Source organism: Capra hircus, chromosome 9, assembly GCF_001704415.2.
Source record: "Capra hircus breed San Clemente chromosome 9, ASM170441v1, whole genome shotgun sequence".
Lineage (NCBI taxonomy): Eukaryota > Metazoa > Chordata > Mammalia > Artiodactyla > Bovidae > Capra > Capra hircus.
Window position 1 is genome coordinate 76,408,028 of NC_030816.1, and position 20,779 is coordinate 76,428,806.

At 43.2% G+C, this 20,779-nt stretch overlaps 1 protein-coding gene across 13 annotated transcripts in view; it reads right to left on the minus strand.

Annotated features, from left to right (window-relative positions):
• The window catches only part of SYNE1 (spectrin repeat containing nuclear envelope protein 1), a 492,337-nt gene that overhangs the window by 10,126 nt on the left and 461,432 nt on the right, over positions 1-20,779 (minus strand). For 9 of the 13 annotated variants that reach the window (XM_018053370.1, XM_018053374.1, XM_018053375.1 and 6 more), the window contains 10 exons: positions 19,442-19,633; positions 18,113-18,443; positions 15,633-15,701; positions 13,740-13,882; positions 11,507-11,633; positions 10,550-10,761; positions 7,118-7,318; positions 5,577-5,705; positions 3,525-3,737; positions 790-882 (listed from right to left, as the gene is read on the minus strand). In XM_018053370.1, the coding sequence (XP_017908859.1) occupies positions 790-882; positions 3,525-3,737; positions 5,577-5,705; positions 7,118-7,318; positions 10,550-10,761; positions 11,507-11,633; positions 13,740-13,882; positions 15,633-15,701; positions 18,113-18,443; positions 19,442-19,633 (1,710 nt within the window). The remainder of the gene's footprint in view (positions 1-789; positions 883-3,524; positions 3,738-5,576; positions 5,706-7,117; positions 7,319-10,549; positions 10,762-11,506; positions 11,634-13,739; positions 13,883-15,632; positions 15,702-18,112; positions 18,444-19,441; positions 19,634-20,779) is intronic. The other 4 variants (XM_018053378.1, XM_018053377.1, XM_018053381.1 and 1 more) reach the window with 1 other exon arrangement.

A 20,779-nucleotide genomic window follows, 5' to 3' on the forward strand; every position in this document is an offset into this window, starting at 1 on the left:
TTTATAACAAAAAAATACAAATGAAACCAATATTTCTAAAAAGTAAAGAAATGGAATGATAATCAAAATGAATATAATCATAAAGCCAGACCAGGAAAAAAAAAAAAAAAAAAACGAAAAACAAGCCTCTAATTACACAGAGAAATCAAGGTAGAGAGGGTAGCAGGGGCCAAAACTGGTCTTTTCTTCCTCATTGTGTGCCAGGGAGACAGCCCCATAACAGGCCTTGTGCGTGAGTTATCTTGAGCTGGTGCCGCTCTGGGGGCAATACAATCGCAGAGAACCTTCAAGACCACCTTCAGGAGCTTCTCTGCTTGAGAGTCAGCAGAACCCCTGCTGGTCTTATAAACTCATGGTCTCATGAGACGCTCGGTTTTGTCCACCTCTGCCTGAGGCGCCCCTTTATGCGGAGCCTACCTTTCTGAGGTGGACTATGGCAGTGGTGGTTTGAAGGGAGGGGCCGCCAAAGGGACAAGGGGCACCGTTCTATTAGAAATGGCCCTTGGAGCAAGAAAAATAATTTGTCTCCCTGCTTATGAACCGCAACGTTGAACCCTGATTCTTCTGAAAAGCAGAACTGCTCTTTTCGCTCCTGAGTGCTTGTGGAGAGGGTTCAAGGCAGGACTGAGGAAACAGAGCTCTTCCGTGTCACTGAGTGACAACCCCATGCTGCCTGGGGACCCCTGCTCTGCAAGGGGAGAGCCCTTGGACCCTGCGTCAGGTACAAAGGCCGTCGCGCCCCCGTGTTCCCTCCCTTGGGCCAACTGAAAGTAACCCATGGGAAGTTACCGTTTTCTGTCTGTTTGGGGTGCTTCTTCCTGAGGTAGGACTCACAGATCCCGAGGTGTCCAGTTCGTCAGCAGAAGACCAGGAAGACAGATCCTACGTGAGAAACAGACGCTCTTAACGATGCCACGTCCCGGAGCCATGATGGCTTTGCGATCCGCAAAGTATTTCCCACCCCATCCCCATCTTTGGGAAAAAGAGAAGGGCAGGAATAGAAATGCAGATGTAGAGAAGACATGTGTGGACATGTGGGGAGTGGGGGGGCACACCAGATGAACTGTGCGATTAGGATTGACATAAATACACGTGTAAGACAGATAGCTAGTGGGACTCTGCCTTATCGCCCAGGGAGCTCATCTCAGGGCTCTGTGGTGACCTAGAGGAGTGGGATGGGGTGGAGAGTGGGAGGGAGGTCCAGGAACGAGGGGATGCATGTATGCAAACAGCTGATTCACTTAGTCGAACAGCGGAAACTAACAACACTGTAAAGCAACTATACCCCAGTTTAAAAAACAAATGAAAAATAGAATCGGACAGTTGCAGTAAAAACAGAACCTAATTCTTCTAGCGTGTTGGGCTTTCCTGGTTGTGAGTTTGGGCCTTCTGGAAAATAGAGGTATTTATTTATTTAATAGCTATGTTTTAATAGCTAGGTATTTAATAGCTCTGTCATTACTGGGTCACTTGAAGCTTTGTCATCTCACGTACTAGTAAAGTAATGCTCAAAATTCTCCAAGCCAGGTTTCAGCAATATGTGAACCATGAACTTCCAGATGTTCAAGCCGGTTTTAGAAAAGGCAGAGGAACCAGCGATCAAATTGCCAACATCCACTGGATCATCGAAAAAGCAAGAGAGTTCCAGAAAAACATCTATTTCTGCTTTCTTGACTATGCCAAAGCCTTTGACTGTGTGGATTACAATAAACTATGGAAAATTCTGAAAGAGATGAGAATACCAAACCACATGACCTGCATCTTGAGAAAGCTATATGCAGGTCAGGAAGCAATGGTTAGAACTGGACATGGAACAACAGACTGGTTTCAAATAGGAAAAGGAGTACGTCAAGGCTGTAGATTGTCAACCTGCTTATTTAACTTCTATGCAGAGTACATCATGAGACATGCTGGACTGGAAGAAAAACAAGCTGGAATCAAGATTGCCGGGAGAAATATCAACAACCTCAGATATGCAGATGACATCACTCTTATGGCAGAAAGTGAAGAGGAACTAAAAAGCCTCTTGATGAAAGTGAAAGAGGAGAGTGAAAAAGTTGGCTTAAAGCTCAACATTCAGAAAATGAAGTTCATGGCATTTGGTCCCATCACTTCATGGGAAATAGATGGGGAAACAGTGGAAATAGTGACAGACTTTATTTTGAGGGGGCTCCAAAATCACTATAGATGGTGATTGCAGCCATGAAATTAAAAGACGCTTACTCCTTGGAAAGAAAGTTATGACCAACCTAGACAGCATATTAAAAAGCAGAGACATTACTTTGCCAACAAAGGTCCATCTAGTCAACGCTATGGTTTTTCCAGTGGTCATGTATGGATGTGAAAGTTGGACTATAAAGAAAGTTGAGCACCAAAGAATTGATGTTTTGAACTGTGGTGTTGGTGAAGACTCTTGAGAATCCCTTGGACTGCAAGGAGATCCAACCAGTCCATCCTAAAGGAGATCAGTCCTGGGTGTTCATTGGAAGGACTGATGCTAAAGCTGAAACTCCAATACTTTTGGCTACTTCATGTGAAGAGTTGACTCATTGGAAAAGACCCTGATTCTGGGAGGGACTGGGGGCAGGAGAAGAAGGGGATGACAGAGGATGAGATGGCTGGATGGCATCACCGACTCGATGGATGTGAGTCTGGGTAAACTCTGGGAGTTGGTGATGGACAGAGAGGCCTGGCGTGCTGCGATTCATGGGGTCGCAAAGAGTCGGACACGACTGAGCGACTGAACTGAACTGAAGCTTTATTATTTCTCAGTGACGGGAATGCACTGACGTGAAGTGGGTGATGGAATCTGCCTTAGAGCTGCAGGGTGGTCAGGCTGGAGAGACAGCACATCAATCATCCAAGAGCCACCCCTTTTAGCATTAGAGAGACTGTACTGTTTCTGGCACCTGCTGTTACTGGGAGTAGATAGTTCTGTTGCCTGCAGCGTGTTTGTGTGTTCATGACAGGATTTCACAAGTGAATGTCTGAAGTCTTACCTGTGAAAGCATTTCTTAAAACCAACAATATTAATATGATGCAGTAGATTCACCAATAAATAAAGAGATAAACAAACAAGTAAATAGATAAATAAAAGCTCGTAGAGAACACTTCTGATGACTTAAGTGTCATCTGTGTCAGGCGAGTTCATGCCTTCTAAGGTCTGAATATGAAACTCACATGCGCCAGTTGCTTGTGACCTCCTCTCGCTGTATTACTGAAAGTACATGCATTCTTAAATAAACTGGGTAAAATAAAATGCCATAATAATGGTGCTAACAGGGTCAGCAGTAACAGTTCCAAGAGGATTTTTGGATGTAACAGAATCAAACATAGTGTCCTGTTAACGAAAGTTTTCGAGTCGCTTTTTTATTTTGAGACAGATTTGTAAGAGCAGTGATTGAAAGAAAAGACACTCTATTCTGACAAGTGCTCCATTCAGAGTCTTTCTGAAATGGATAAAGATGGTGCTTGTTTGGTCTCCTGCAGGAAATTCGACACAATGATGACTGTTGAGAGCTTACCTGCTGACTGCTTGACATGTCTAATAACTTCTCCAGCTCCTTGATATGACGACTGACCTCCTTCAAGAGAAGTTTGAGTCGATTTCCAATCACGTGGACTTTTTCTTTGGCTTCTAAACAGTCTGTGCCTTCAGCATTCACCAACAGTTGGCAAGACATGTCTTGCAGTGAGGCCACTTTGAGTTGAGATTCCAACAGCTCATGCCTTATTTGCTAAGAATATAATAAAAAATATTTTTTCTGAGAATTTTTGATACTTGGAGAAAGTCCCCATGTACAGGATGACATCACTTTAACTCTGGACAATTATATCCAAGCATCACACAAGGAAGGATATAGCAGTCATGGCCTTTGGAAATGAGGGACCTATGTTTTAATCCTACCTCTCCCAAAAAGCATCCTATAAAATCCTTGAACCTTTCTGATCTGTTTTCTCATTTGGTGGTGGTTGTTTTTCAGTCACTAAGCCCAACTCTTTGTGACCCCATGGACTGCAACATGCCAGGCGCCCCTGTCCTTCACTATCTCCTGGAGTTTGTCAGATGCATGTCTATTGAGTCAGTGATGCTATCTAACTGTTTCATCTTCTGCCACTCCCTTCTCCTCCTGCCCTCAATCTTTCCTAGCATCGGTCTCTTTCCCAATCAGTGGGCTCTTCAAATCAGGTGGCCAAAATATTTGAGCTTCAGCTTCATCATCAGTCCTTCCAATGAGTATTCAGGGTTGATTTCCTTTAGGTAAAACGGTGACATTAATTCCTGCCTGGTCCACAGTATTACTGGAAGGTGCATATTGGTGAATGTATGCCAAATTATTTAAAATATAAAGTATTATGAAAATGAGACATAAATAGTCATTTAAAAAGAAAAGTAAAACATATAAATGCAGAAAAACAGCTTGGTTGAGGTATACTCTGATATCTATTTGAGATTCTTAAAAAGGTATATGGGTGATTCATCACTCACAACTTACAGTCTGAGGTCAAAAGTCTGGTAAAAATGTAGCTGCATAGCTATTTCCTCTGGGTTTCTAAGACCTTTATAGTACTGAACTAAAAGCTGCCAATTCTGTTGGTTAGGTCACTGTGAGTGTTAAATGTTAAGAAATAACATTTTAAAAATACAGAAAGTGACAAAGTGAAAATTATTTTCTCCTAATGGAACTCAAATATGCTTCCTTATCTTCCATAAAATCACTTAAGTATATGGCACATTATATTGTCTGAAGTTCTTTGCATAAGAATCTACACAAAAATCTTGCAAATATCCTTTTGAATTTAGTACTAGAAAAAGTTTCCTATTCCTTGAGAACTAGTATATTTCCTTTTTGTCAGGTAATGAAAATCGTTTAACTTACCATGTTTCCCTTGTCTTAGATTTCAGAAAACTTGATGCTGAGGTTGAATCTACATACTTAATTCTTCTTAAGAATCCTTAATGGTCTCTATTTTAATAGATTCTCTATTTTAATAGATTCTCTATTTTAATAGATTTAATGTCCTTTTATTATCAGTTATCCAAAATAGTCTTGGGACATAGATTCAATGTATAAAGTTTAAATTAGAAATAAATTGAAAATAAGCATAGAGCTGCTTTGATAAAAACAGGCTAATTAAGATGAAGACCATCGGAGGACTTTCCTGGTGGTACAGCAGTTAAGACTTTGCCTTGCAATGCAGGGGATGTGGGTTTGATTCCCGGTCAGGGAGCTAAGATTCCACATGCCTCGTGGCCAAAAAACCAAAAACATTAAACAGAAGCAAGATTGTAACAAATTCAATTAAGACTTTAAAAAAGTCTCAGAAAAAAACCTTTTTACAAAAGTCTATTAAAAAATTAGCTAAAGAAAAAGATGAAGACAGATTTTTAGATGAGCAATGGCTTTAGAACGAGATTCTAAAGCAACCGTATGCCATCTTCTATGCACATGCTTGCTTCACGGAGATGAGAAGTCATGAGGGGTAAAGAAAGACTAGGAGACTACAACATAAAAGGTAAACAAGTAGAACCACCTATAACATAAGCAGAGGCCATCCAAGTCCACGTATCTTACCTTAAGCTGTTTGTGATGGTCCTGAAGTATTTCTGCATCAAGGTTAGAATCAATGGGGACAATTTCATTTTTCCTTCTGTCAATGTTCTCCAGCATAAGAAGCAAACTGTGACTCATTTCATGAAAATCCTATGGGGGGAAAAAAAAATGGAGCATAAAATCATCTTGAATGAGACACTTTTCTTTCTCTCACAGCTTAAATATCCATGTATTACAATTCCTACCATTGATTTTCAGATCTTATATACAACTCCTTTCTAAGCAAGACACTGAAGTTATTGTAATTATCTGAGTTCAAGTTCTTACCAAAAAGCATCTAATATATTACTCTAGGGAAAAATTAGACATAAGGAAAACCGGCATCAAATACTGAATTCCTAGGGCTCTAACACAGATTAGAGACAAGAACTCTCCTCCTCCTGTATTCAAATTTTTCCAACATTAAAAAAAATATATTTATTTATTTGGCTGTGCTGGGTCTTAGTTGTGGCATATGAGATCTAGCTCACTGACTAGGGATTGAACCCAGGACCCCTGGACTGGGAGCGCGGAGTCTTAGCCACTGGACCACCAGGGATGCCCCCAAATCTTTCCATCTTTGAAGGCGTAAATTCAATCCCTTCTCTCCACATCCATGTGTTCATTTAATCAAGGTATGGTTATGGAAGATCTCCGTGGTGGGAGACGCTAAACTAGAGATGGGGGAAACCACAGCTTGGGTACCTGCTTTCAAGCAGCCATTACTCTTGGAGGCACCTACAATCCTGGAATACAGGCTTCCCATCCTTCTCAGATTACAACCCAAACTCCTGGCCCTGCCCACAAAGCCCTGCATGATCTGTCTCCTGACCACCTCCTGGATCTTTCTTGGCCATTCGTCTCCGATCACACCGGCTTCCTCTGTCCTTGAAGATGCTAAGCCCTTTCCTGCTCCTGAGACTTGCCACTTGCTTGACCTCCTTCCTGGCAACATCCTTCCAGTATCAGCTCACACATTCATACAACCTCCCTTCTCACCATTCCAAAGTGCTTTCATTCGGTTACCCTTATCATCATCTGGAAGTAGCTTGGTTAAGCATTTATTTGCATTTTTGTTGTCCCATCTTCCCCAGCAAAAGCAAAGGCTGGGCTGTATCCTGCCTGCTTGGTGCAGAGTCTGTCATGTCTGTAAACACTAGGCAAGTAACTGTGGTCTGGATGAATGGGTAAATATTTGTAATGCTCACTTGGATGTCTCCTAATGTGCTCAGAAAATATCTGTTGAACAAATAAATGAATGAGTCAAAGGAGGAATGGTGAGGCTCAGATAAATTGATGGGAATAGTCTCTTGCAAATTCTAAAGGAGATGGGGTTTTTCAACTCTGGGTCATATGGACACATTCTCCAGTAAAATGAAAACTGGGCACAAAGTTATCTCACATGAATACTGACTTTGGGAAGTAACTGCATCCCTCTAGTGATCTTGATAAATTGAGTCACAGACTCAGCTGCACTGGAAATATTGGATTCTGGAACGTGGCCTGCCCAAAGCCCCACAGACCTGGCATTGCATGAGTGCATCCTGGAGAAGACCCCGCCACTCCTCCAACAGGGAGCACACGCGGTCCCACCGCCCATTCATCTGGGACAAGCGATCCTGAAGATCCTGGCTCTCCTCCTGGCCAGTCTGAGTGAACTCGGAGCTGCACAGATGGATGGAGAGGATGATGGCTTTGCGCTGGTCCACAGCTTTCTGGAGCTCCTGCAAAGAGAAAGGAGAACAATCAAACACAGAAAACAACAATAAAAACGTTAAAGAGATGTAGTCTGAGACCTCTGGAAATGCTTCACCCAAATTCAAAAGATCCATTAATTAACACTGGCCTTAGCAAAATGGCTAAGGTATACACCACTGGGGAACACACTGGAGCTAAAAGAACTGGATCAGATATAGACTTACTGACATAAATGGGTCTTAAGAAGATATAGTTGTAAGTGAAAGAGTCATAAACAGATTGCTATGGGTTACAGAACAGCACTTAGGCAATTTAAAGTACATTGTGCACACACGGATCCACATTTTTCAGGATTACATGTGAAAAAAGAAGATTCAAATTTTGGAATGGTTGCTATGGGTTTGAGGAATGGGGATTAAGAAACAGTGGGAGAAAAGGGATAGATAAATAAAAAAAGGAACTTTGCAGGAAGCAAAGATGATCCTGGGCAGTGAACTAAAGAGTACGATGAACTCAGCCCCTATCATGGGAGTCCAACAACAAACCAACCAAAACAAACCAAACACAGCATCGTCCAACAGTTCTGAGCAGCAGGAAATGGGCTCTTAGTTCCAGCGTACAAATTCCATTTCAGTAGACTAATGATACTCACTGGGCTCGAATATCACTGCGGACAGTGACTGCAGCCATGAAATTAAAAGACATTTGCTCCTTGGAAGGAAAGCTATAGCAAACCTAGACAACATATTAAAAAGCAGAGATATCACTTTGCCAACAAAGGTCCATATAGTCAAAGCTATGGTTTTTCCAGTAGTCCAGTATGGATGTGAGAGTTGAACTATCAAGAAGTCTGAGTGCTAAAGAACTGATGCTTTTGAATTGTGGTACTGGAGAAGACTCTTGAGAGTCCCTTGGACTGCAAGGAGATCAAACCAGTTAATCCTAAAAGAAATCAACGCTGAATATTCATTGAAAGGACTGATGCTGAAGTTGAAGCTCCAATACTTTGGCCACCTGATGCTAACAGCCAATTCACTGGAAAAGACTGAGAAGGATTGAGGGCAAGAGAAGAGAGTGACAGAGGATGAGATGGCTGGATGGCATCATAGACTCAATGGACATGAGTTTGAGCAAACTCTGGGAAATAGTGAGGACAGGGAAGCCTGGCGTGCTGCAGTCCATGGGGTCTGCTTCTGCAAAGAAGCAGACATGACTTAGCTGCTGAAAACAATGCTGTTCAACGTTGTGTGCATAGGTATGAAATGTGCCGCTTGGTAAGAAAGCAGATTCCTAGGCCCTGGCCTCCAGCTGTTCTGACTTCACAGGTATTGACAGTCAGTGGTCCACAGCCTGAGAACACTGCCTTTGCCACAGGCCAGATTTTTAGAGATGATAAAGAGAATCAATAGTATTTCATCAGCTAACAAATTTAGCTTGGTTTCACAAAAAACAAAACAAAAACAAATGGGTGACTGATGTGTTACTGTGTGTATTTCCCCAAAATCTAGAACTAAATTTCAAGAACTTGAGTACAAGGTTATACATTAATCACTGAATATCTTGGTACTGTTTAAATGTTCCCAGATCAAAGTAGAGTTAGTGACCCTATAGATCACATCTACCCAGGCTACATTTTCGTATAATTCTCACCATTTGTTATGTTTCCAACTTGTCTTAATTTTCACTTTTAAGCGGATTCTTAACATGCCATGATATAGAGTCAACCACAGAAACAGCATAAAAATCCACAAATATTGTAGAAAGTACTAGGTTATTCCACATATTTATCCTCAGAAAACAGACAGGAAAGATAGAGGAGGGATGCATAAGAGGGTGGCTTTTTCTTATCACGTAGGGAGACTTTCAAGGTCTCAGTTTTTCCACTCTGATCTCACTTAGGCCTCAGATTCTGGCCAGTGTTTGCTTCATCAACCTTTTAAGGAACTGATTATAATGCAACACTGCCTTACATTTTCCTGGAGAGACACTCAAGAAATTTAAGCACTCTTAAAAAATATATATATAATCCAGAGAATATAAATTGCATCTCCCATCTGATGCTTCATCTTGAAATTGATGGAGCTGGTACAGAGGCTACTCTATAAGAAGTCTGAGCAGTGGTTGGGAAGACTCATTTCACTGTTTGAAAATTTAAAACAAAATAACAGCTAAAATAAGGCAGAAAGACATCAGCCCCAAAGAAAACCAGCATACACAGAAACCAGGGAGACACAAAGGCAGTGTGCTTTGCTTAATCCTTGAGTCTAGAGGGCCCAGTAGCTACATCTGAGGAAGAGCACAGCTTGACGTTCTCCAAACAAAAAGGCAGGACCAAGAGAGCTATTAAGAAGACACTGAGCTCTCCATCCATAGTATGCTTACAAAAGTCTCCACACATGCATCTCAATAGCTGGGCTGAGGAGGATTTTTAAGATCTAGAGAGGGAGTTAGAGAAGGTTATCTTCTGTACTACACCCAACAAGGTCAAAATCAAATGGAAATGTCAGGTGTTTTAGCAGGATTACTCCACAGGTTTTGTTCAGTTGGATTCATTACACTGAAAATTGCTTCTGCCACTATCATAAGCTAGTTCAGAAGTTCTGCTGATTCCAAGATGACAAGTGGCTTCCTTAGGTCTCCACAAACGCACATGTATACCATCTAGGAGAGGCTTCCTCTCCAGCTCTAGATAAGACTTGTAGGACCCTGGCCATAGCTGTGTTTGCCTTAAAAGAGGTTAACTAGGTCCGAGAGGTACCTGGAGGTTTTACGCAATTTTAACTGGTCATTAAATCATAATTATTTTCATGAGGGGCTTCCCTGGTGGCTCAGATGGTAAAGAATCCGCCTGCAATGCAGGAGACACGCATTGGATCCCTGGGTCGGGACAATCCCCTGGAGAAGGGAATGGCTACCCACCCACTCCAGTATTCTTTCCTGGAAAATTCCGCAGACAGAGGAGCCTGTGGGCTACAGCCCATGAGGTCTCAAAGAGTTGGATGTGACTGAGCAACTAAGACACACACACATTTTTATGGGGCTGGTTCTGCAATTAAATCCAGCTCTTAACCCTTCCAAACCTTCCTAGGAACACTCTGACTCGGGATGGCTGGGGAAACATTCATGTCCATTTCCACCAACCACTGGCCCACTGCTATGTGAGTGTGTAACAGCCAGGGCTGGTTTCTTTCATCTGACTGGGCATTCCATGGGGCCGCTTTCTGTCTGGCGCCATGGGAAAGGCCGAGGGCAGCTACCTTCAGCTTCTGGATTTGGAGCGCGATGGACTGGATGTCGGTGCTGAGCTGCAGACGCTGAAGCTGTTCCAGGTCGCCCTCCGTCTCCCGCAGCCAAGTCAGAACGCTATTCAGATCAGAGTCCAACTGCTGCCTCCTCTGGGGCTTCTGTTTCATCCTCAGCTCCTTGCTCAGGGCCTCTGCCTGGATGAGTTCCCAGCGGTCAATCACACCTGGCAAGACAGGACACGCACGTGATAGTGAGGGGTTTTCCTCCATGCGGAATGTTTAGGAAATGCTTGAAACCGACGGGAGCCAACTCTAAAACAGAAAAGAAAGTAACGCCACTGGGCATTCCTACTGCTGTCAGCTGTAAGTAACAGTACAGTGGCTGTAATTTTCCTATCTGAATTTTTAACAATAATGGGGAAGAAAAAATAAGCTACATAAGATTTAACACTGTAAAGAGATTTATGAAGGGACAGCATTAAAGTGAGTGAACATCGGGACTTCTCTGGTGGTCTAGTGGCTAGGACTCCCTGCTCCCAGTGCAGGGTGGCCTGAGTTCGATACCTGGTCAGGGAACTAGATCCTGCATGCTGCAGCTAAGACCTGGGGCAGCCAAAATAAATACATACAGAAATATTAAAAACAACAACAACAATAAAGCTGGTGAAGATAACTTTCAGTTCTTAGTTTCTTTCTGCAATAGACCTCTGAGACCACTGGGCATGTATATAGAAGATTCCTGACTAGTGATTCAAAAATGATGCTTCAAAATAAATGGGACCTGGGGAAAAACCACTGTGATACTTTGCACCTTCTTGTTCTGTCCCCAGAGATCCCTGTAACCTGGAGGAAAGTTCTCAGGACAGAATTGTATAGATTGAGGTAAGCAACACAGTGGAACTCAGAGGCATCAAAGCGTTCTGAGATCTTTTATTTCACTCTGTCCTGAATAGAGCACAACTCACTCACCAGCTGTTTGGGTTTCAGTGCTATTCAAGTTGACAAAGCCAGGAAAATGGTCCTCTTCCTCGGTCAGCTTGTGTTCCAGTCTTTTCACTGAGTCTATGCTGCCGCTGCACTCACCCAGCAGTTTCATCTGTTTCGACACAGAAAAGAGGCTCCCTTGTCACAAAAGTCTCAAGCTGTCATGAATGCAAGAGATCCTGGGGAAAATATCTTTGGAGTTCCTCAAAAAGGACAGTGGCTAAGTGCTGCCTCTCTGTAAAGAGTAAGCTGCTCTTAGCTTCCCTGATGGCTCAGTGGTAAAGAATCTGCCTGCCGATTCAGGAGACATGGGTTTCATCTCTGGTCTGGGAGGATCCCAGAGTCTACAGCTCTAGAGTCTGTACTCCACGAGAGAAGCCACTGCAATGAGAAACCCTTGCACCCCAACTAGAGAGTAGCCCCGTTCACCACAACTAGAGAAAAGGCTGTGCAGCAATGAAGACCCCGCACAGCCAAAAAAAAAAAAAAAAAAAAAAGAGCTGCTCTGCTGGAAACAAAAAAGTCAAGTTCAAAAACATGCTTCTAAAACATGTGACTCATTCATATTTACACAAAGCAATGCCTTGAAGATACACTTGGCACACATGGTTTTGCACAAGTCCTCCCAATTTCTTTTAAAATTTATGAATCAAAACAGACTAAATCGATCTGGGATTTAACACTCAGAGCCCCCAGCTGGCAATATAACATATTGTCTTTGGCAAGCTGCTCCCTTTTTCTTAAACTGAAGTGTGGGAACAGTGATATTACCACAAATCTCACAGGGACATCTATTTGCATTAAGTAATTAAAATGCTTAAAAGAATAAAACAATATTAACACCAGCTGTTTCATGAGAAAATCTAAGCAATGCTTAATGGATACTAAGGGAATAAATTTTGACATCAAAAGAAAAGCTTCCAACTCCATATTTAATATCATGCACATATTCAAAGACTAAAGGAAAAAATCACTTCAAGGCACGCCTGCTACACTGATCATAACGCTTTCTTTCAAAGCCTTTACCAAATCACATTGCTATTAAGTTACTTTGATCGCTTTTGATTGGTGTTAAGTATAATCTCAGTGATTTCAGCACACTCACTGTGAAACTGTATTATATTTTTAAAAAGGAGATTTCACTATAATAGAAGTCAGGATAAGAGGCCAAATTGAACAGGAAGTAAACTCATGATTAATTAATTACTCTTCTTTGACTGTGAGGATGTTAACGTCAACATAAAAGGTTCTCTCCCCTGGTTTCAAAAAAGCAGTACATGTGAATTGTCATTAGGCTTAGGGAAATTAATTTTTCCTTCCTTTTACAAGGCAGTCTTTTGGGTGTGAAAAGACATGACAGAAGGCCTTGAAGAGATTTACTTTCAAATCTTCTTGCTGAAGTATGCGTAAGAAAATAGGTAATTCTCTGAGTATTTCTCTGGGAAGTTATTCTGTCAGTAACTTGAGCAGAGCAAAGCTATTACATACTTTACAAAAAGCTTCAAAAATGGAACTGGTAATACACACAATCTCTTGCCATCTTCTCTCCAAATCTCCTTGGTCAGAATTGCTTTTCCCAGAATGAGAGAACAAACAAGAGAATAAAAAAGTCCCAGGATCATCAAGTGACTCGAAAGGCACCCAGGAGAAGAACTAAACCCATTCCATGTTAGCAAAATACCGGCTGAAATCTGCTGCTCCGAGCATAACCTTGGTCAGAAAATCATTAACTGAATTTGAAAGAATGCCTAATCACTTTCCGGGGCCAAAGCAATCTGTGAAAAGATTTCACAAGAGATCTGGATTCGATCCCCTGGATCAGGAAGATCCCCTGGAGAAAGGAATGGCTACCCACTCCAGTATTCTTGCCTGGAGAATCCCATGGACAGAGGAGCCTGGCGGGCTACAGTTCACAGGGTCAAAAAAAGAGTCTGACACGACTGACTGACTGACTGACTGACACTTTCACTTTCAGCTCTCTGTGTAAAGGAACAGGCTGGTTCTTGAGGTAGATCAGGGGTCTGAGCACAGACCACTTTTGCACCAAAGATAACCTGGTTACAGGGCTTTGTTTTGCGCACACACACACCTATGAGTTCAAGGGCAGCTTGGTAAGTGGAGAGCGGACACAGACCTCATGCCACAAACAGATGGTTCTTTGTCACACAGCTGTGATCACCAGGTATGTGTGAGGATCAAGAAGGGCCCGGATACTCACGTAGCCTCTGTAGCCGGAGTCTAGCTCTGGTCCTGTGGGCGTTTTGCTACGGATGATATTCTCTGTTAGCTGCATCTGAAAGTGGCTGTCATCCAAGGCTTTGCCCAGCTGTCGGATCTGTGACTCCAAGGCACCGGGGTCCCCTGCAGCGCCAATCATGAGAATCTCGATAAGCTTGACATTCGAGGGGATGGTTAAGAAATGCTACAGGCAGGGCAGCAGAGAGATGGCAAGTGTGTGGGTGATCGTAAGGCACATTTAGTACTGACATGCTGGTGGGTTAGGAGTTCAAATGACTAGACTGATGAATGTGCTTGACCAGGAGTCCGAGCTGACTGGGTGCTGCCCCAGGGGCCACACAGTAGGTTCTCACAGCCTGTGGGTCTGCTTCCTCTTAAATCTGCATGCTGTGAGTTAGGGAGGGCCATTCTCAAAACTGCAGGTGGTCCCTTCTGCTGCCCAATAACTGGGAGTCAGTTACGTCTCAGGCTCTCTCTGCAGTCACTTATCAAACAGAAAGTCACACCATCTTATTTTCCTTTCTGCATCTCAGTAGAAGATGGTGCCCCTGAAGTCCCAGGTGGCTGCATCCTCCACCTAAGGCAAGACTTCACGTGAACCGAGGAAAGGTATGTGTGGAGGAGCCACGCTAGGAATGACTTCCTTTTGTCTGAAACTTGACACAAAATCAGGAGAAAACGAAAACTGTAGCATTTCCATCCAGGTGCACTCTCACTCAGAGCTTAGAACTCCTGGCTTACCTCCTTTGAGAGCCGTGATGTTGTTTTGGAAATTTGTGTGTGCGTGTGCGGTACAGTCTTTGAACTCAACAAGAATATGATCGTCAGAGTGAAGCTAGCACAGGGTGAAAGCAGAGTAAATGTTAGTAAGCTTTATTAATTCTCTTCTGGAAAGAAGGCCTAAATGCACCTGGAAGAAGTGTCTCACTGGGAACCACTCGGGTAGTCACCAGTTTAGTAATGAGACTTTATTTCCCATCCTTTTGCTTTTCTGCAGAAATGTAAGTGTAAACTAATAATCTCACAAGTCAACATCCTGTCACCAGGGTCCAGCCCTGTTCTCTCCATTGTCCTCCAGAGTACAGACTCTGAACTACAGTCTGTCTACAGTGAGAGCCTAATTGTTTGGAGCTGAATACCTGATTCACCCTTTGTCTTTTATGGGCCCTCAGAGATCAGGAAGATACAATGGGCCTGGAGTCCCACCTGTAAGCTAGGGAACTGGGGACAGAAACCCTGAGCCGTGACTCCGCAGCCAGTGGTGGGTCTGCAATTCCTCCTTGAAGTCATAAAGTCAGAGGTGTTACAACCAAGCAGCGAGCTACAGCACCAATACTAAGACTAGTGTTTCCATCTCCTATTTTCTGCCATTAATGGGCATCATAGTTCATACTTACTGAGAGTGACTACCATTTCGCAAGTTGAATGGTTGTTTTATTGCACTTGCTTACTGAAGCTATGGGCTTCCCTGGTGGCTCAGGCAGTAAAGAATGTGCCTGCAATGTGGGAGACCCAGGTTTGATCCCTGGGAAGACCCAGGGAAGATCCCCTGGAGGAGGGAATGGCTACCCACTCCTGTATTCTTGCCTGGAGAATTCCATGGACAGAGGAGCCTGGCAGGCTCTAGGTCACGGGGTCACAAAGAGTGGGACATGACTGAGCGACCAACATTTTCACTTTCACTGAAGTTTTACTCTTGGTGTGGATCAACCAAGTGGTTTGGGTTTCTGTTTCTGAGACGGCAGTCAGAGAAGAAGGTTCTGCCTTAACATGCTTGTGGCACAGAGCTGTGAGAGGGCGGGTAAAGGTGCTCAGAGAGGAGAAGGCTGGTTACAGGTGAGCAGGGGAGGTCTGCTTTGGCTTTGGTGCCTACCAGAGGAATTTCTGATTGCACTTTCTGTGAGTTTAACATAGGCCTCGGGACTTTCAGGGATCACTACATCTGCAAAAAGAGCACAGTCTAAGTTGACAGCTAAGGTCTGGAAACCTGGATCCCCTGATGGCAAGAAAATAACTTTCCTAGAGGGGAAAAAAGGAAATTAATCATTCTGGGCCGATAATTCTTGAACATACAGAGAAGTCTGAGTCCGACCACCAAAGGGTTCCTGAAATAAATCATAATAAAGGCTCTCATTGATGGAGAGTGTTTTATGAGCCAGGCGATGTTCTGGGCACTCGTTTATCCTCACAGAAACCCTACAGGGTGTGTGGAAGTGTTATTCTCATTTTATTGATGAAAAAAACTGAGGCCCAGGGGAATTGTTACTCATTCAAGTTTCAACAGCTAGTAGTGGCATATCTGGAATTGCAATCCATACAGGTTCTAGAGCGGTGCTGTCCAACAGAAATGGCATACATTGTTTTAAAGAGTCTAAGGGCCACAGTGACAAGTCAAGGGATGAAAATAAATTCAATACTTAATTTTACTAAATCAATGAGTCTAAAGTATAACATGTAATCAACATAAGTACTATTATCAATATTTGACACACTTGCTCTGTGCTAAGCCTTTGAATTCTGTGTGTTTGTGTAAGTGCACTGGACGCAGCAAGTACCCATCTGCACAGTCGCATTTCAGTGCTCAGCTGTCACGTGTGGCTGAGGGACTGCATATTGAGTATTTCTGCTTTAGATGCAAAATGCTTAGCTATTAGGCTGCACTGTAAAAACAAAATAGAAATGAGAGAAATCATTTTCTTTCTGTACAGTGTCAGCCCCTTGGGAATCCAAATGTGAACCATCACACAAAGAAAAAGCAGAAACTGTCTTTTAGGAAATGTGTGAGGTGCGTTTATAAGGGCTACAAATTGGCCTCTGGTTATTTATTCTATTTAGACTCACCTTTCTTAAAATGCTCCTCTTTCTCTGTCCACCCCTTCACTGTACGTGCTTCCTGAGGTTTCATATGTCTTGTTTCCCTTTGTACACTTCCTGTGTGGTCTCCTTCCTTTCCTTGCAGATCACTGACATGTGGATAACTATCTAATCTACATTTCTGTTTCCTGACCCATGCAGCCATCCACTGCTGGCTTTTTCCTGTGGGATAGGCCTCAGCATCTCAAGTTCAGGACATGCACAGAGGAACTCACTGCCTCCCACCTCTCACTGCCCTGACCCCGTGGCTCCACAGCCACCCAGAACATTCTCTCCTACTCATGGTCCTCAGAGCCTAGGACCACCTACGTCTTTTACCAAGATGCTCACACCAGAAAAAAATCACTTCAACTGCAATCCAGTCAGCCATCAGTCATGCAGGAGCCGTCTCATGATTTCTCACAGCTCTTTCATCTCTTCCCAGCGCTGCTTCCTTAGTTCAGGCCATCACCACGTCTGCGTCCTGGACTGTAAAGTGAGTCCATCTGGCCTTTTTTCAAATGTGCCCTTCTCTAGATGTTGTTGAGACAGGTTCTTTGAAAACAGACATCAGATCCCATTGCCTCCCTCCTTAGAGCCCTGCTGTGACTGTCCAGGGTCTTCACGGTAAAACTGCTTTTCATGGTAAACAGGTTGCTGTATGACCAGGCCCTTCGCCTTTCCATCTGCTCTTTGCTCACTCTCCACCTCTCAAGCTGCAGCCCTGTCATTCTAGACAAACTCCAGGTGACCGGAGGTGCTGAGGCTGATGGCTGTCCTCTCCTCTGGACACCGTCACATCCTCCTGACCGACTTCTACTCACCCTGCAGGTCTCAGCACAGGTCTCTCCTCTAAAGCCTTTCCCCAAAGCTCCGGCTCAGCCACCCCTGGGCTCTGTTTTCACATCACCGTCTGTACCCTGCTACTCCAGCACTAAATGTTTCACACAAGTGTTTCTTATTTGTCTGTGCGCCACCCTAGAGTGTTAGGGCTTCCTTGCTAGCTCAGAAGTAAAGAATTTGCCTGCAATAGGCGATGCAAATAGATTTGACCCCTGGATTGGGAAGATCCCCTGGAGTAGGAAATGGCAACCCACTCCAGTATTCTTGCCTGGAGAATTCCACGGACACAGGAGTCTGGTGGGCTCCAGTCCATGGGATTAAAAAGAGTTGGACATGACTTGGCGAATAAACCATCTCCACACCACCACACTACCACCCTAGAATGTAAGCTCTTCGAAAAGAAAAGGAACTGTGTATTTCCAGTACTTATAAAGTGCCAGCCATATAGTAAGAATATAAGCATATGTGGGATAAATCAGTGGTCATATCAATTTTGCATTTGTGAATCATGTTAATATCCAATTATGCCATTGAGTACAAGTTCCCCTGATGGGAGAAGGAGGATGATTCTGCTTAGCCTATGGGTTTTCAGGACAGTATCCATTCTTTCGTATTTTCTTTCAAGCTAGCATACACATAGGAGGAGCTCTTTCCTACCTGATAAGCCAACAGCTCCCCTGAGGTAGAAATCTTTATCTTCTGGGCCCTCTTCGTCCTCAGATGGCAGAGTTCGGGACACGGCGGACTCCAGGTCACGGCTGAGGTCATAGTCATGGTCCCATTCCAGGGGGATCGAGTCCACACTGGCGGGGGTGTCTCGTCCAGACCTCTCGCTCCGGAGGGGCTGGGCGAGTGAGAGGGAGGGGTTGGAGGAAGGCTGCGGGGAGAGCACGCCGTCCGTGGTGTCCCGCCAGTGGAGGTCTGACAGAGCTCCAGCCTCATCCAGTTCCAGCTCCCGGTCAGAGAGGTCGTGTTCATCATCTGGGAGCTAGAAACGCGGCAAAGACAGCCCTGTTACTGCAGCGGTCAACGGGTCCCCTCCCCACTCTCTGCTCTGCCTCTCATCAATGCTCAGCACCCAAGTCAGGCTGGACCACATCCCTGTCTTGGTAGGGTTAATTTTAAACTTCCTATCATCGAATAATAAATAAGTATCTTCTGAGCACTTTTCAAAATGCCTTATATGTGAATCTAGTAAATTCTCAGTTTTATCGCTGGTAAAATGGAGATAATATTAAGACCTACATCAAAAACTTGACAGAAGATTAAACAGGATAGACTGTAAATAAAGATAACTTAGTGCCTAACGTGCAACACAGTAAGTACTGAATGGCACAGGTCAGGAGCCAAAGGGAATCACGGATAAAACCCTAGTCTTTTACATAAAACCCTGGTCCTTTTACACCTTATATTCCAGATAGAAAATACACTTTATCACAGAAGATGACAAATAATCTAATAATAACATCTTGACAATGAGCTATGATTGTGGTAGCGATTAGGGAAAAGGAAAAGAAAAATAAATTCAGCTAAATAATGACATCCATTGAGCCACTGTTTAACACTGCTCACCTTTACCCCCTTGTTTCCTCTAGAAGCTTCTTGATCTTCCACGGAAGATATGTGCCAAGTACTCTTCTAAGCTCTTTAAATGCATGTATGTGTATGTGAGTATATATATATATATATATATATATATATATACACACACACATATATGTATATATATATGTATATGTATATGTATATATATATATGTCAGTTCAGTTTATATGTATATACATATAAACTCATTCCATGCCCAAAGCAATCTTTTCTATGAGGTAGGTACAGTTACTAAGCCAGGTTTACATTAAGGAAACGAAGGCAAGTCATAGGAAGCCAAGCACTCTGGCTCTAGAGCCCAGTACCCACTAAACAACGCTACTTGATCTCACATTATTAATTCTCTTTAGATTTCATGACCATGAAAAAACTGTCACGTACGGGCAGGCGCATCAGTTTCTTATGGTATCTGTCCACGCGCCCGAAGACCTCCTGACAGTAACGTCGGAGCTCGTCCAGCTCTTCCTCAATGACGGCCGCATCTAAGGGCTCACTCTTTTCTATCAGCTGTTCTCCTTGGGCGATTATCTGCTCAATCTTATTGTGGTTCAACGAGATTTCCTGCTGGAAGGCCTAGGGAGCACACCGCTCATGTTAATTTTTCATTACACAAACATGAGGTAACTCTAAGATACATATTAAGAAAAACCATGTAGGGGATATTAAGTTTACCATAGACAAAGACAAGCCAAGAGGCTATTACTTTCTAAAGAAAGATATAAAATTTTGAAATAAGAACAGGAAGCAGAAATGGAATTATTAGAATTCCATGACCAGAGAGGCGCCTTTGCCTAATAAAATTTACCACCATGGACAGTGTGGGTAAGAGAATCATAGGAAAAAACATTCAAACCCATCATAAAGTTGAGAGCACTGGTTGTCCCTGATGAAAAGTAATGGCAAGCAATAGAGAGCCACCGAAATTAATTTAGCATTTTAAACAACTCTACTCAATATTTAAATTTTAGGTTTTCTAAAATTTCAAACATGAGTAAGAAAAACCATCCAAATCACAATTATCACAAATTCTTCTCAGAGGATTTGACTATTTCAGGACAGAAGAAGGAAAAAGTGTAATTATTTGAAAAAAAAAACAGGTAATTCTGGATTCCATAGACTTATTTCATATGATTCAAAACAGTTAAACCTCAGGGAACATGTTTCAAGGGATAAATTTTAATTCAACACAAGAATAAACTCTGGAAGAGTTGAAATTGCCCAATAATAAAAAGACTGCCAAGGGAGAAAGAGGGCAGTTATAAATGCTATGACCCTGCCAGAATCCAGAAAGAAAAGATTCAACTACCACTTCGTAGAAATTTCCTGCTGAAGCTTTTCAATAGGTATTTATCTGTGAAACAACTTGGGAGAGTTGAGGTGACGGGGAAGGATGGAGAGGCTGGTCAGAGTACCGGGACTATTTTATGACTTTTTTATTCTGAGAATCTGGCGAAGAATCTAGTGCTGAGGGTCAGACACGACTGAGCGGCTTCACTTTCACTTTTCACTTTCATGCACTGGAGAAGGAAATGGCAACCCACTCCAGTGTTCTTGCCTGGAGAATCCCAGGGACGGGGGAGCCTGGTGGGCTGCCGTCTGTGGGGTCACACAGAGTTGGACACGACTGAAGTGACTTAGCAGTAGCAGGATTAGAGGTAACTTCCTTGTTTTATTATGACAACTTTAAAGTCACAGGCACCATGAGTGGTGGTTTAGTTG